Consider the following 14,993-nt stretch of genomic DNA (forward strand, 5'->3'; position numbering starts at 1 on the left):
CTCTTATGACTGTAGTGAGGATACTCGACTCTCCAGATCGGCACTGAAGTTTGAGTGTTCACGCGTAGGTTGAACCCACACAATGATTTATTAACATGCTGCTGATACATTCTGGACTAGATAGCTTCTCTCCTCTCTGTTTGTATCATTCATGTCTCATCAATGCATGTTACTAATTCAGCTTCTTCCCCAGAGTTGTTTGTGCTTTGTCGTCTCGCAGGTCTCTGCTGATCGTGGTGGTGCCTGCTGCCGTGGTCCTGCATGACGCTTCCTGCTACTCTTATAATCTATAACCTTAGCTGTGCTTGTTTCTACTATTCTGCTGTATTAACTGCCATAACATATAAGTCATATTCACATTACTGTGGATATTATTATAGTTACTGGAAGTGTGTCTGTCTCTGTCTTTTCTCTCTCCTTTTCTTCCTCCCCAACCGGTGCAGACAGATGTGCGTCCTCCACAGAGCTGGGTCTGTCTGACGTTCCTGTCTGTTATAGGGAAGGTTTTCCTTGCCACCGTACTCTACGGGGGAATTGTTGGGTCTCTGTAAATCATAAATAAGTCATAGAGTGTGGTCTTTACCTACTCTGTAAAGTGACCTGAGCTAACTTCTGTTATGTTTTGTCACTATAAATAAAATTGAATTGAATTGAAATTGAATTAGATTACACTGGCCCAAGATGGTTAATTTGAGGTTTTAAACCAATTGATTCAGAGCCAGTCAGTAGTGTAACTTATTTGAAATGCCATTTGGTTACACTTGTATGACTAACCTAAAATAAAATAGAAAACATTGGTGCATCCCTTAATTAATTAATTAATAATAAAGGATCTGCTTTATTCTTGTAACAGCTAATTACTGTATTTCTGTATGCTACAGTCATAAACCATGTCAACCTTCTACACACATCCTTGAGTCTATTCAGAGGAGAAACACTTTTTGTTTTAGTATTTAATGTTTATTGACTAGAACATGTATTCACAGCTGGTGATGGTAAGGTGAAAAATAAAATGGTCGTCATCCTGCTTTGGACTTGTCCATGGAGTTGGTCCTTTTGAGAAGTGATTTGCATTCCATAATTGTCCCCGTGATGCGCTTCAGCTTCCACTTTTACCAAAAGAGCATTGCAGAGAGTCTGCAGCAGTGCTTGTTGTTCCTCGGGGGAGAAGAAAAGGGTCCGACGCTGTCCTCCATCACTTCTTTTGGAAAAATCCCATAATTGACGCCTGTTTAGATCCTTTGTTTACATTTGCGGATGTTTTCTTCTGACTTCTCTTCTCGTCGTGTTTGTTACTCGCCGGTACTTTTGCAGGGACGGGAACTTTCGGAGCTTGTTTGGTGGCCTGAACGTCATCTTCTGTTTCAGAGTACGATTCACTCTCGTAGCCTTTCTCAGTCACTGTGGGGAAAAAACAAGAATTACATGCAGTATGCATCGAACAAACTTAATCTAGATCAAGATTTTCAGTCGTCTGTCTGCCTTTCATACCGATGCATCCTTCCTCGTCTACAAAGGTCTGAGATTTCAGGACTCGTCTCCTCTTCCTCGTCTTCATCTCAGAGTTCCCCTGCTGTTGGAAAAAAAGACAGAAAAATGTGAATTCTCAGTTAAATATTCAGTGTACATAAACTTTTCATCAAAAGTACATTATAGCACTTTTCGAGTGGTTTCTTAAACCGGTTCCCTTCAAAACGATTTAAACCAGTTTGGCACAGAACCATTTAAATCAAGGATTTATTTCGGCAACTAAGGGCATTGCACAATGGACACCACTGATGGTGAACACCAGCTATCGTCCTGTTGCAGTTTGGAAGTGTTTTTTTTCCCAGGCTCCTGACTGATTTATTTTTGGTTTAATTGCTCGGAATGGTTCAAAATCCGGTGCAGGGATTCTGTTCCCTGTTGGTTGCAAAGCACAATCAGTGGAATAAATGGATTTTATATTTCCTTGACTTTTGTCTGATATCACATCAACACTGCAATACTGACACTTACATGTGAATGTGAAACGGACACGACTTCCTTCTTAGGACTTGGTGATGGTTCTCTTGTTTTCATCTGCTGTGGAGAATCTGGAATGACTGAAGAGGTGAACAGCGATTAGTCTTCTATAATTTCTCTTAAAAAGGATTTTGAAATTACTCCTTTTCACAGTCGCTTCCCGCTCTCCCTTCCCTGTGGTCAATTGTCAAAATCCTTTTTGCTCCATCGTCCCCTCACTCGTGAACATGATCCCGAGGTACTTGAACTCCTTCACTTGGGGTAAGTACTCATTCCCTACCTGGAGTAAGCAATCCACCGGTTTCCTGCTGAGAGCCATATTCACATTACTATAGGTATTAATATAGTTGTTACTTTTGTGGTTGTTTGCATCTCTAGGATCGTCTGTCTGTCTCCCTGTCTTATCTTTCTTCCTTCCCAACTGCTCAAGACAGATGTCCGTCCTCCATTGAGCTGGGTCTGTTAGACGTTCCTGCTGTTAAAAGGAAGGTTTCCGTGGCCGCTGTGTGCACGAGATTGCTGAATAAATACTGTATAATATAATTAGTATAATTAGTGCGACTTGTTGCTGCTCATAGAGGAATTGTTGGGTCTCTGTAAATCATGAATACGTCAGAGTGTGGTCTTCACCTACTCTATATGTTAAGTGTCTTGAGATAACTTATGTGTTATGATCTGGCACTGTAAATTGAATTGAAAGTAGATGGCTTACCATCTTCATCGCTGCTGTCTGGTTCAGGCTTCTTAATCCTTCGTCTCTTTTTCTTGTCCATTTTCTCCTCCTCGCTGTCAGAATCCTCAATTCGCTTAGATTTGCTTCAACAAGAGGAAGACTTATTTGAATATACACAGGAGATCATAATTGGAAAACAAATTATTAATACATAACAATCCACTGTGGCTATACCACTACTGTAGCATAATTTTCAAACAACCAAGGCACTTCAACAAAACCTTTATTTTGTAGAAATAAATAAATTTGTGAGCAAAATGAGAGAACTGTAACCATTGTGTAAGCAGAGAAGATTTAAACAATGTTTTCTTTGGGCTATAAGATTCAAAAATGAATAGGAAGTGTAGAGGCCACAGCTTTGAATGACTTCAGCACATCTGCGCCCACAGGACATCACAGATCTGGACTTTGGCGCTTCCTCCTCCAAATTTTACTGACTTCTTTACACACTTTGGGTTCAGTCTTTCTCCAGTCCTACACCAAACATAATGTTTCCCATCAGACCCAAATAAACTGAACGTCCTCTCATCACTGAAGTCACTCTGGACCAGTTCTCCTCTATCCACAAAACATTCTCCTCAGCAAAGGCAAGTCTAGCCTTTGTATTCTTTCTGCTGATGAGAGCTTTGGTCACTGCAGAATAGGCTTACAGTCAATTGTCTTAAATGGTGAGACACTTTGTGCCGAGACAGATCCTTGTCCTGTTCAGCACTGAACTGGGGAGCAACTTCAGCTGCAGTGTTGAACTAATTCCCCATTCTGAGTCTTTGCATAAACATGTCCTCCATCCTTCCTGTGCACTTGTTTTATGTGGATCAATGAATCTGTGTCCTTATAAAGTTTCGATTTTAAAATCGCCGACTGTGAACGCCCAACCTCTCTGTGATGGCTGAGAGGATCATCCCTTTGGCCTTCATCTGGACAACCTGCTGTCTCAGGGTTTTAGTCTCCTTAGAGCAGCTCGCCCATCTTTGCAAAGTAACCAGATTAACACCAATAACTGGTATCTGTTCTCTAATTTTGATCACTTTTTTTCCCCACAATATAAAGGTTTTTGTTGAAGTGCTGTGGTTATTTAAAAAAACATGCTAGCACAGCAGTGGTATAGCCATAGATCCTTCAGTGTATTTATAGCCATATTTGACTTTGGTGAACCACGTCCTTCATCACTATGAAATCAATTATTTAATCTGAAATAATCCATACTCAAAGCCTTTTCACCTGAACACTCACACACAGCCCTACCTCCTGGAGTCTTTCTTGGTGTCTTTAGGCGGCTCGACTGCAGCAGCAACAGCAGCCCTTTTTTTTTCAGGCGGTGAACTCTGATGTTGTTGCTCTGCTGAGGATGATGACTGTGCTGCTTCCTCCTGCTTCACAGTTTTGTCGGACTTCTCTGAAGAAGTGAGGAGAGTTCAGTGATTAGATACAGTCAGCACACCAGCCCACACTTTTTAAAGTTTTTTAAATGCCATTGCATTTTTAAAACACGAGTCGTGCTTGCCTGTCATGCCAAAATTCCTTGGTTCAAGCATTTACTGTCTGTTAGGGGTTATCTAAAGGTAATGAGGTGATGACGTTACTCACTTGCTGCTTGGCTCCCAAAGAAGTTCACCATAGGATTGGCCTTTGTGGCTGGTTTGCTTTTGGGGGCATCAACCTAAAATTCCAAACGCAGTAATATAAAACTACAGCAGTCACTCTGCTACCGTAGCTCATTGCTTTGTAAACAGCAGTTTATCACACAAATGAACCACCAAGCCTTACCACTGGTGTATCCTCCTTTTGCTCTGACTTAACCTCTTTGCTACTGCCCTGGTCCTTAGGGGCAGTCTTATTTGCAAACATTCCCATGATGCCTTTCTGTGGCTTGGTGGGAGGTTTTGAAGCCATATTTGCAACCCCATTCATTCCAGATTTTTTGTTTTCAGGCTGAGGTGAAGGAGCTTGCTGGATATCTCTTGCCTGGTGCAGCTCCAGAGAAGACATGGGCACTGCGCTGGCACAGCGGATCGCACTGTATCTGCAAACAAACAAAGGGAACAAGTCAACACTTTCAGGAAAACAATTAAATATATTTTTCTTTCTTTCTCTCTGAAACCTGTGGACTGCTGCCGGGCTACTTTATTTACAAGCTACTACTACCCTGAACTACAGTACACAGTTGTGGTGGTACAACAAAACCCTGTTCCACTCTTTGGTGGTAAAAATCCTGGAATGGTGGCTGGAGGGGTGCCAGTTCATCTCCTGGGCACTGCCGAGGTGCTGCTGAGCAAGGCACTGAACCCCCACTTGCTGGGGTTGCGATCCATTTGGCAGCCCCCTCGCTCTGACATCGCTCCATTAATTGCATGTATAAAGTTCCTGTTTGTGCATGTGTGTATAATTTGGCATGTATGTGCGTGTAACGTGATTATTAATAAAATAACGGAGTGAAAAAAAAATGAACATCCCCTTTCGGAAGGAATAAAGGAATTCTTCTTCTTCTTCTTCTTCTTCTTCTAGCAGTGGGCTAGCTAGTTAGCGAGCTCATGCTAGTTAGCGAGCTCATGCTTCCATGAAAGCAGTGCCAGAACACCAGCATAGCTGCATTGTTACGGGTGACTACGTTGTTACTACGGCAACCCATGCAGAGAGGGCAGTGATGTCTAAACACAAATCCGTTAGTTGAAGTAATAATCAACAGATTCATCGATTATCAAAACTTCCCAATGACCACCGTCGCTAACAAGGGCTTTCTGAAAGTCACACAGAGAACCTGTAAGCAAAAATATGGAGATACGGATATCTACAAACCTGCTGCAGTTCTTAAGATTATCTTTCACGGCATCGTAGTCAACGCTGTATAGGGGGCCGCTGTCTTTCAGTAAAGCTTTCTGAACACTGTAGACATGGACACTGACTATTAAGCTCATCTTGGATTTGGCATCTGTAAAAGAAAACACCAGAGGTCAGATGTAAATAAACATACTGACGAACACAGATAATAACCAAAAAACAAGTATAATTTAAGTTTGCAACCAAGAGGCTAAAAGCAACAGCTACAAACAGCCAATAACGCTGCACAGTTACAGAGTAAACACCGGTGATCTAGGAAACATATTTACACACCTTCTAACTGGTCCTCTTTGACCACTGACACCTTGTGACTCTGAAAGGAAGGAGAACAACACAACACAACACAACACAACACAAAATAGGATTAAATCTTTGCATACTTTGTGCAAAACACCCAAACTGGTCTTGTTATTTTATTGTCTCTCTCACCGTTTGGCCATTGTCCACACACTTCCCCGAAACCAGATAGGTGGCATGGAGTTGAGCAGAACTTTCCTTCCTCTTGTGATCCAAATAATGGTAAAGCATTCTGAAAAGAGACATACATTTTAATTGTTTAAGTCTTATAAAAAGGTTCTCAGCTACCGTATTAACTCTGATTTTAATTATATTGGTAATGGGGAGCGACATCATCATGACACAGTGTAATCCAAAATAATTCATATTGATACATCACGCATGACCTGCATAACTTCCTCCACACTTATCCACTTGCAGCATGCGGTTATGTTTTACATACATGTCAGTACATACTGTAAGACCCTTAGAAAAGGTGCCAGTAGACCCAGGGCCATGCAATAAACACAAAATTCACGTGTAAGCCTTTTCCCCACACATAAACAGGTATTTATAAAGGAAGAAAGTGCAGCTGAATGACAAAAGAAGGGTTGAACAAGGGTCGGAAAACTCTAGTCCTGAGTGAGAAAGAGCTAGATCCAATTAGTTACTACAAGTATGCGGTGATGCAGTGGTTGAGATTCCTGTCACCTAGCGTAAAAAGTAAGTCTCTGATGCTTTTCTATCCAAGTCTTAGTGTGAAAATACATATTTGGTTTGTCCCCATTACTGCACACCACCAACAGCCCGAGGAGAGGTACCACTCACTGTTTGGCTGTGTTGACATGGACTCCCAGGGTGAGACTCAGCCATTTGTAGGTCACCTGTTAAAAGACAACACAACCACATTGGTGCTTGCCACATGAATGTCGCAGCTGGGAGAAACAGACAATAACAATTACCATTTTTATTTGTAATTACGATTTAAACAAAGGCAGTTAGTAACGACTGTCAGGCCGAGTTGCAGTTAACGTTAGCTACTAAGGTTATGACGTTACAGTAACGTATGTAACTTGAACCGAGCTAGCTAACCTACCCATCTTTGTAAAGTTAGCCTTTTTGTTTCTATCATTACACAAGATAAATATGTACCGTTAGCACCTCTGGGACTTTTCAAGCATCGACTCTTATTCAACATCTGATAGCCTATAAACCTACAGCCCTGTGTGCAATTGGCGGTTACAAGCAGTCACGTTAACTGAAACTAGCTATAAACAATCACGTTTTTGTTTAATTCAAGAGCTTTTTTCTGGATCACTCATAAGCCGAATTCTTCACAAGCTCAAAAACAATCGTAGATAGTTGTTAGCCATGTGACGATACGTATATGAATTGCCCCGAAAGAGAGTAAACAGCAAACAGGCTGTTTTTGAAGGCAGTTCAACGGTTAATCAAACCCTAGCTAACTCGGTTCTAACGTTGGTAAATTGGCATTATCTCACCCAGAATAACGTTAATAAAGACGGTTATATCGCGAATCAAGAGTACACTCACTATCTTATCGTGGTCGTTGACAAATTCGTCGATGTTATCCAAATAAAGCTCGTCCATTTTGTTTAGTTATCCGTGAATGTGGATGTCTCGTTGAAGCAGTTTGACTGCGCGGCAACGCAGTGTATTTACTTCCGGTTAAGTGTCACATGACTGTGCTTGTTTCCGGTGGGATGAGCGGCTGAACTCCGCCCCCTACAGGTCACCGCGGGCTACACACTCCTGTCGGCAACCGATCAAAACACACACGCACTTGACTTCTGTTTGATTATAATGTTTGGTTATCAGCTACAATGCCCAACTGTGTTAGGGAATTACAAAGCCTTTACAAGAATGAAATGACATATTTTTGACTTATTTATAAAAAATTAAGTTGGACTTGACAATAACAAAAATATAGAAAAACACCAGCCTTATCATTTAACCCTTCTCCATAAAATGATCTTCGTTTTGCTTATCTAGTTTGCTCAAGCACTGTATTTAAATATAATAATAAGAGGTTTTCCAGGCACGTCCAGCTGGGAGGAGGCCTCGGGGGAAGACCCAGGACTAGGTGGAGAGATTAGATCTCCACACTGGCCTGGGAACGCCTCAGGATCCCCCAGTTAGAGCTGGTTAATGTGGCCCGGGAAAGGGAAGTTTGGGGTCCCCTGCTAAAGCTGCTGCCCCTGCGACCCGACCCCGGATAAGAGGCTGAAGATGATGATGATGATGATGATGATGATGATGATGATGATAATGATAATAATAATAATAATAATAATAATAATCATAGGCTTTTTTACCTGAGCCGGTCCATTTTGGCAGACTTACTTTTTTGTACTGCATATTAGAGAAGCAAAGGTACTTTTGTACAGGTAGATGAAGATTTTACAGGGAAAAGCTCATCACACGCTGTTGTTTTAAGCATCTCTAAAATAGCAGCTTATATCTGACATTTCAGATATACAGAATGTGCGTCTTAACAGTTTCAGAGGATTTACTCAATGTATTCAACCTTTAGATCCATCCACTGATCTGTGTGTAATAAAAATCTAAGAGGCCTTTCCACCAGGACTTGTACAAACCCTTATCCCTTGATGAGCCCATTCTGATGTAAGACTTCTTTAGTAAATGTTCTCTTACTTGAGTAAATGTCGCTTTTATTATTTTCATATCTCTGGGCACTTGTCATTACATTTCAATATAGCAAGACATTCTGTGATTAATGTGCTGTACTGTATGTCATGGTAAGAAATTGTGTTTCCTGTGGATCATATGAGTTATTTCACAGACTGATTTTTTTCATCTTATTCATCTCTGCCTGCAATGTTGTGAAGCCAACATGCCACCAAACAATATGGCAACTGAGGGTCTAGAACTGACGCATAAATAAGAAAAGTGATGAAATAAAAACATTTGTAAAGAAGAAAATGTGAACAAAACTCCACCAAGTGTCAGCTGGCAGCAGCAGCAGCAGCAGCAGCAAACCATTCAAAGACTAAATCTTTCCTGTGACTTTAACACAAGAGGGATAACATTTTATCTTCCCTCCAGTTGTTTTGTAACTTGCATTCAACTATTTCAAGCTCACAAAAGTCACAGCACATCAATTACAAAGTCCCTAGTTTGATGTAGATGAGGGACATTTGTTGCATGTCATTCCCCATCCCCACATTTCAATCACCATGATGGAGGTTTGTGAACCTTGAGTTCCTTCTATTAAGTCGTGCTGTTTCTGGATCATTGCAGGGCTTTTCTCATGCAAACGGGCCCTTTGAAAGAAATTAAAAATGCTGACGATGTTGGATGAAAGATCATAAAATGGTTAATGAATAATAACCACTCCTTTTAAATTGTTTTAAATAGAGGATTCAACCGGCCAGGGAATGGGAATAAGTTCAATTAAATGAAGAAAAAGTGCCTCCTCTGCAGGAAAGAGACCAGAAGCACTTATTAGTGCATCACAACGGCATGAATCTTGAATTTGAATGAGCTGCTGTGACAGAGATATTTAGGAACGACAATGCCGATATATTAAACCTTCAGTGACTTCATCATCAATTGTAACTTTGGTTCCACTGCTTGTCATCATTTGTCTACATCAGGGGAAGCTTATTATGATTCATTTATGGAAATGAGACCTGTAAAACTGCCTCTACATCACTTGTTGTGGTGAATCTGTTTCAGTACAGTTTACAAATATGCGTATGAGGATGAGCAGAGGCATACATATTGATGGCGAGCATGATTTTACTACATACAGGAGTTGATCTGCTGACTGATGTGACAATTATGAGCAACAACAACACATTTCGAAACAGCATTTGTCAAATGTCTGACAAGTAAAAGACCAACAAATGAGGCAGTGTCAGGTTCATTATGCATGGCCATTGTGATGTACCAACTCAAAATAATAATGCTGACAGGTCTCCGGGGGCCCCATTAATGGCACCCCTTATTGTAATAACAATGTAGTTTACCATGGTGGTTGAGTAGCAGCTCAGCTTCCACGCAGGAGGCCAATATTTGTTTCCAAGAAAATGCAATAACCTTTCCCCCTCAATCCTATCAGAGAAGAATAACAACACCTGCCCTTTCAACCACAACAACACATCATTGATCACTCAGTGGTGAGGTTCCCACCTAGGGGGTTCTGCATGCATTTCAATATTACAACCTGTTAAAATAAAGCAGATTAAAAGGTCTGTCCTTAGCATTGATGGCTCAGTGGTATAGATTTCCCACCAGTGCAATATAAACTGGGTCTGCACGCAAAGAAAAAATAAAGCACAAACCTGTGAACAAGCATTTTGTTGCACTGTTGTCATCCTGGGACAACTTTAAATTCTGAGCCAAAAATAATTAGTGGGTCTTGTGCAACAAGTGATACATTAGGTGGCTGGTCGCACAGTGGTTAGAGCAGCCATCCCATGTAAAGAGGCTGAAGGTCCTCAAGGCAGAGGCTGCGGGTCTGACTCTGACCTGTGGCCCCTTGCTGCGTGTCTACTTTCTCTCTCTCACCATTTCCTGTTTGTCCTGATGTAATAAAAGGCTTGAAAAACTGCCAAAAAAGAATCTTTAAAAAAAAAAAAGAAGAGGTATATGAATAAACATCTTTCATATTTTTTCTTGTATCCAGGATTTGTTCTTATTTTCTGGGATGCTTTGTTATTTTTGCTCCTCTCTTAGGTGAGTGTACCAAGATAAGAGAAAAACATCTCGTTTTCACAGTCCACACATTGTTTGTCCAATGCAAGTTAACATAAGTTTGATTAGTTTTCCATAATGTCACTTACAATCTTATATATACCAAATGTTTATACAAGCTGTTCACACCACACACTTCTCATTATACACATTTACTAGATACCTGTTTACATTCTGTTCACTTTCAGTTGATTCAGTTGATTCATTTGCACATACAGTCTACATATTATACTTTACCATGGTTATATTTAGCCCTATTATCCAATTGTACTAATATGTCTTATACGGTCATTTGGCTTTTACGTGTGTAATAAAATTTTTAAATACATATTTAATGAGAGGCCTATTGTTGAAGGGAGCCCATTATCATATATTTTTCATGCCAATGACTGCTTATGTAACTTGAATTTGTGAAAACATAAAAACATATAAATAATGAATATCATATAATAAAATTGGGATTGTTTTATATTATTATTATATTATATATATTATATTATCATGTTTTATTAATATATGTTTATATGCCTTTCTGTTTGGAGTTTGCATGTTCTCCCCGTGTCTGCGTGGGTTTTCTCCGGGTTCTCCGGTTTCCTCCCACAGTCCAAAGACGTGCACGTGTTCGGTTCATTGATGACTCCAAATCGCCCGTAGGTGTGAATGGTTGTCTGTCTCTGTTTGTCTCTATGTGCCCTGTGATAGACTGGCGTCCTGTCCAGGGTGTACCCCGCCTCACGCCCGATGTCAGCTGGGATCGGCTCCAGCCCCCGAGACCCCGACAGGGACAAGCGGTTGAAGATGAATGAATGTAACACCGGTACTGAAAATCTTGTTTACTTTGTTTAGATTTATCTAAGACAACAATTTCACTTTCTTTTTAACTGCCTTTTCTTGTTGACGTCTCCAGATCTTGGTCATGTGTTAGAGTGTTTGTTCATGGCACATCCCCTGCCCTCATATGGTGTTTAGTGTGCGTTACCACATGCTAATAAACAATTACGATCAAGTGGACTTCATCACTCAGAACACCCGGGTAAGAGGAGATTTGGATGGTGAGAACATCAGGTGCATCTGGAGGTTGGCATGAGTCTCATTATCCAGGCTTGTTCAATAAGCAACAGTTACTGTATGTGTATTAACCCCCGAAGTCTGAACAAATGGAGTTAAATGTAGTTATTATATGTGCAGGTGAGAGAAATACTGTGGGTACAAAACGTTCCAATGTCTAAACCACGACACAAGATCACACGCTTCACATTCGATGGTTAATTCAGGTGTGTGCTCACTGTTTTTGCCTTCAAGTGATCTCATATAATATTTAGATTGAAGGAACTCAGTTCACTGAGAAGCTGATTAGACTGCCAACTTCTAACTGAAATGTCAAAAAGAAGGGCAGCAACGTACGGCAGAGAAGGGAAAAATATTCCCTTAATGGTGAAGAGAATCATTGTCTCACCGAGAAGAGAAAAGCTAAAATCCTCAGATGGATCAGAGTTGATCGAGATAAAGGACCAAAGCCAGTGTGATTTTCTTTGTATTTCCTCATTGAACAGGAGTCAGACTTGCCTTTGTAACCGCTTTGCTTTCAGCCCATTGTCAGTACATGATGGGTTTGTCTGAAGCACAGCTGAGTTAGAAAATACATCACTACAATATAAATACACTGATACAGCTGTCAGATCTACGTGAAGCACCCTTCATGTTGTATTAGAAAAAAAAATCAGAGTATGCCTTCAATTTGCTTAAATTCTTCATTTTTGTTCGATTTCTAAGCTCAGTTGGTTGGCTCAGTACAATTTTTGGAAAAATATATTGAGAACATTTTTTAGATTTTCATAAATAATTTTATCCATCAGGAAAATCAAGAAACATTTGATAGGTAATTTAGATGACTAGTAAATGAGAACAATGTCCAGTAAAACGAAAATCAGTTCAGTATTGAACATTAAAAGCTAATGCGTTTTTATTAAATTTCAAACTATTTAGATTCAAGTGGGACATTTAATTTCCTGGTTTAGAATCAGTGAACTGCTATTGAACCCAAACCCTGCTAATGTCACACCAGAGTAATCTGAGTGTCCCACTGAGCCGTCTGGTTAGCTCAAGTGGATCTGTGGTTTGACCTAATGGGGCCAAAGTAAACCAGCCCAACCCTGCACAAAAGAGATGCCACTTCTTATTCCTGCCCCTGACAAACTTCATGCTCGCGGATGCTTCTAGAGAAATGCGGAATGCAGGGTCAGTGCAGAAAGGGAGAAACTGGGGCAAGGATTGAAGCCCTTTGCAAAACGTACCGCTTCCTGAACTGGATCCAAATTGTAATGGTATTAAGGACAACCAGATTAGGCAGTTATGGGGAGCTTAAGCAAATCGTTGAGTGCAAAGAGCAGGAAGAAGATGTTATCTCGGTATGAGCCCATGGTGGGCAGATGTCTGTTACTCCACCGGGGAGCCAATATAAAAGTTTATCGATGTTGCAATCCCAGAAGTAGTGGCGGAAAATAGGGAATGCTAGTCTCCCTTCATATGTGAATGAATCTGTTTTTTGATACCGTGTGGTTTATTCACTATTGGTGTAGATTAGTAAAAAATTATTTATTAAGACAAATTGGGAGATGTTGAAAAAGATACAGAAACTTTGGTAGAATGACCATCTTAATAAGATGTACCCGGTGTGCAAAGGGACAGGGGGACGCCCGCCCATCTAAACAAGTCCATCTTGCATTTATCTAATAGGGGCTGGAAGTTCTTTTGAAAAATGTCCCTAAAGGAGCTGGTGATAAACACCCCCAAATACTTGAACCCTTTTAAAAGGGGAATATGGATTGTGAGAGTGATCTCACCAACTTGTTGACAAAAAATAACTCACTGCTATGAATATTCAACTTATACCCTGATAGGTGCCAGAATTGATCCAGAATTGATAAAACTGGGGGTAGGGAGGATGTGGGGTTTGAAATAAAAAAGAGAATGTCATCTGCATATAAGGGAAGTTTGTAGACTAGAGTGATGCCTTCAAACTCATTCTGGTTTTTAAGCCAGGTGGTCTTGAACAACAAGGGCGAGAGCGGACAGCTCCGCTGGGTCCCACGTTCGTGAGGGAAATATGCTGAACGGACACAGCTTAACCCAAGAAATAAAATCAGAATCAGAGCCAAATTTCTCCAAAATATAAAATAGGAAGCCCCACTCCACCCAGTCGAGGGCCTTCTCTGCATCCAGCGTCAATACGCCCTCGGGGGTGTCCGATCCAGGTGAGAATATGATGTTCAGCAGCCCACTGGTGTTGAAGAATGGATGTCTCCCTAATTTGAAGCCTGTCTGGTCTAGCAAAATTATTGATGACATCACACTTTGGAGGCAGAGGGTCAGGACCTTAGCAAGGATCTTACAATCTATGTTTAAAAGTGAGACCGGTCTGTCTTTCTTTACTCAGAAGCTAATCAGCCTGCCAACTTCGAATTGAAATGTCAAACAGAAGGGCAGCAACGTGCGGCAGAGAAGGGAAAAATATTCCCTTAATGGTGAAGAGAATCATTGTCTCACCGAGAAGAGAAAAGCTAAAATCCTCAGATGGATGGATTGGGGCTGTAATAACATCATCTGGTATTTTAGAGCTGAGCTGTCAGCCACACACACACACACACACACACACACACACACACACACACACTCACACACACACACACACACACACACACACACACACACACACACACACACACACACACACACACACACACACACACACACACACACACACACACACACACACACACACACACACACACACACACACACACACACACACACACACACACACACTATTCTAAGATCAAGAGACCACTCTGTGATTAGATCCCCTTTTTAATGCAGTCAAACACAAAAAAAAACAGCAGACATCAAACAACAATATTCCAAAGGAGAATAACAAGCAAAGTCTCATTGAAGCAAAAAAAAAGATCTATTTTTTTATCGTTGTTCCTCAAAAAAGCAGCAGTCTTCCTCTTAGAATTAAATCTGATCTCTGGTGTGGGTTAAACCTTGCGAATGGATTCTTTTATCAGCCATATCATGGTGTAAAAAGGTATCTTTTATCCTGTGGTAGAAATATCTTCTCTTCTATATATCTATGTTGAAAAAACTGCCAACATTTGGACTTTCCTGCCTGCTGCTCTCTGCAAGCTCATTTCAGAGGTGTACATTCTCAAACAGACTTTTTGGATTCCATCAGCAGGAATTTCGATTGGTTTCATGATTTAAAACCCCAAAAATAGCTCTGCAGGGGAAGTTATCTGCTTAAATCCATAGCTGCCGACTTTCTCAACTGTACGACAGCAATCACACCTCCCATCACAGTGCCCATGTAGGCAGGCATGTGTGAAATAACATGCAGAGATCA

The 14,993-nt window shown here is 40.8% G+C and overlaps 1 protein-coding gene across 1 annotated transcript; it reads right to left on the reverse strand.

The window, feature by feature from the left end:
• Positions 1-958: 958 nt before the first annotated feature.
• Positions 959-7,516, reverse strand: pold3 (polymerase (DNA-directed), delta 3, accessory subunit). Its single transcript, XM_083928906.1, has 12 exons — positions 7,406-7,516; positions 6,680-6,735; positions 6,005-6,104; positions 5,849-5,888; positions 5,534-5,666; positions 4,505-4,760; positions 4,325-4,397; positions 3,983-4,133; positions 2,717-2,820; positions 1,999-2,084; positions 1,492-1,573; positions 959-1,401 (listed from the first exon to the last, which is right to left on the reverse strand). Exons 1-12 carry the CDS (start codon positions 7,460-7,462, stop codon positions 1,196-1,198), a joined length of 1,344 nt encoding a protein of 447 aa, XP_083785032.1. The 5' UTR covers positions 7,463-7,516; the 3' UTR covers positions 959-1,195.
• Positions 7,517-14,993: the final 7,477 nt, after the last annotated feature.

The sequence above is a fragment of the Echiichthys vipera genome, assembly GCF_963691815.1.
Source record: "Echiichthys vipera genome assembly, chromosome: 15".
NCBI classification, from domain to species: Eukaryota; Metazoa; Chordata; class Actinopteri; order Perciformes; family Trachinidae; genus Echiichthys; species Echiichthys vipera.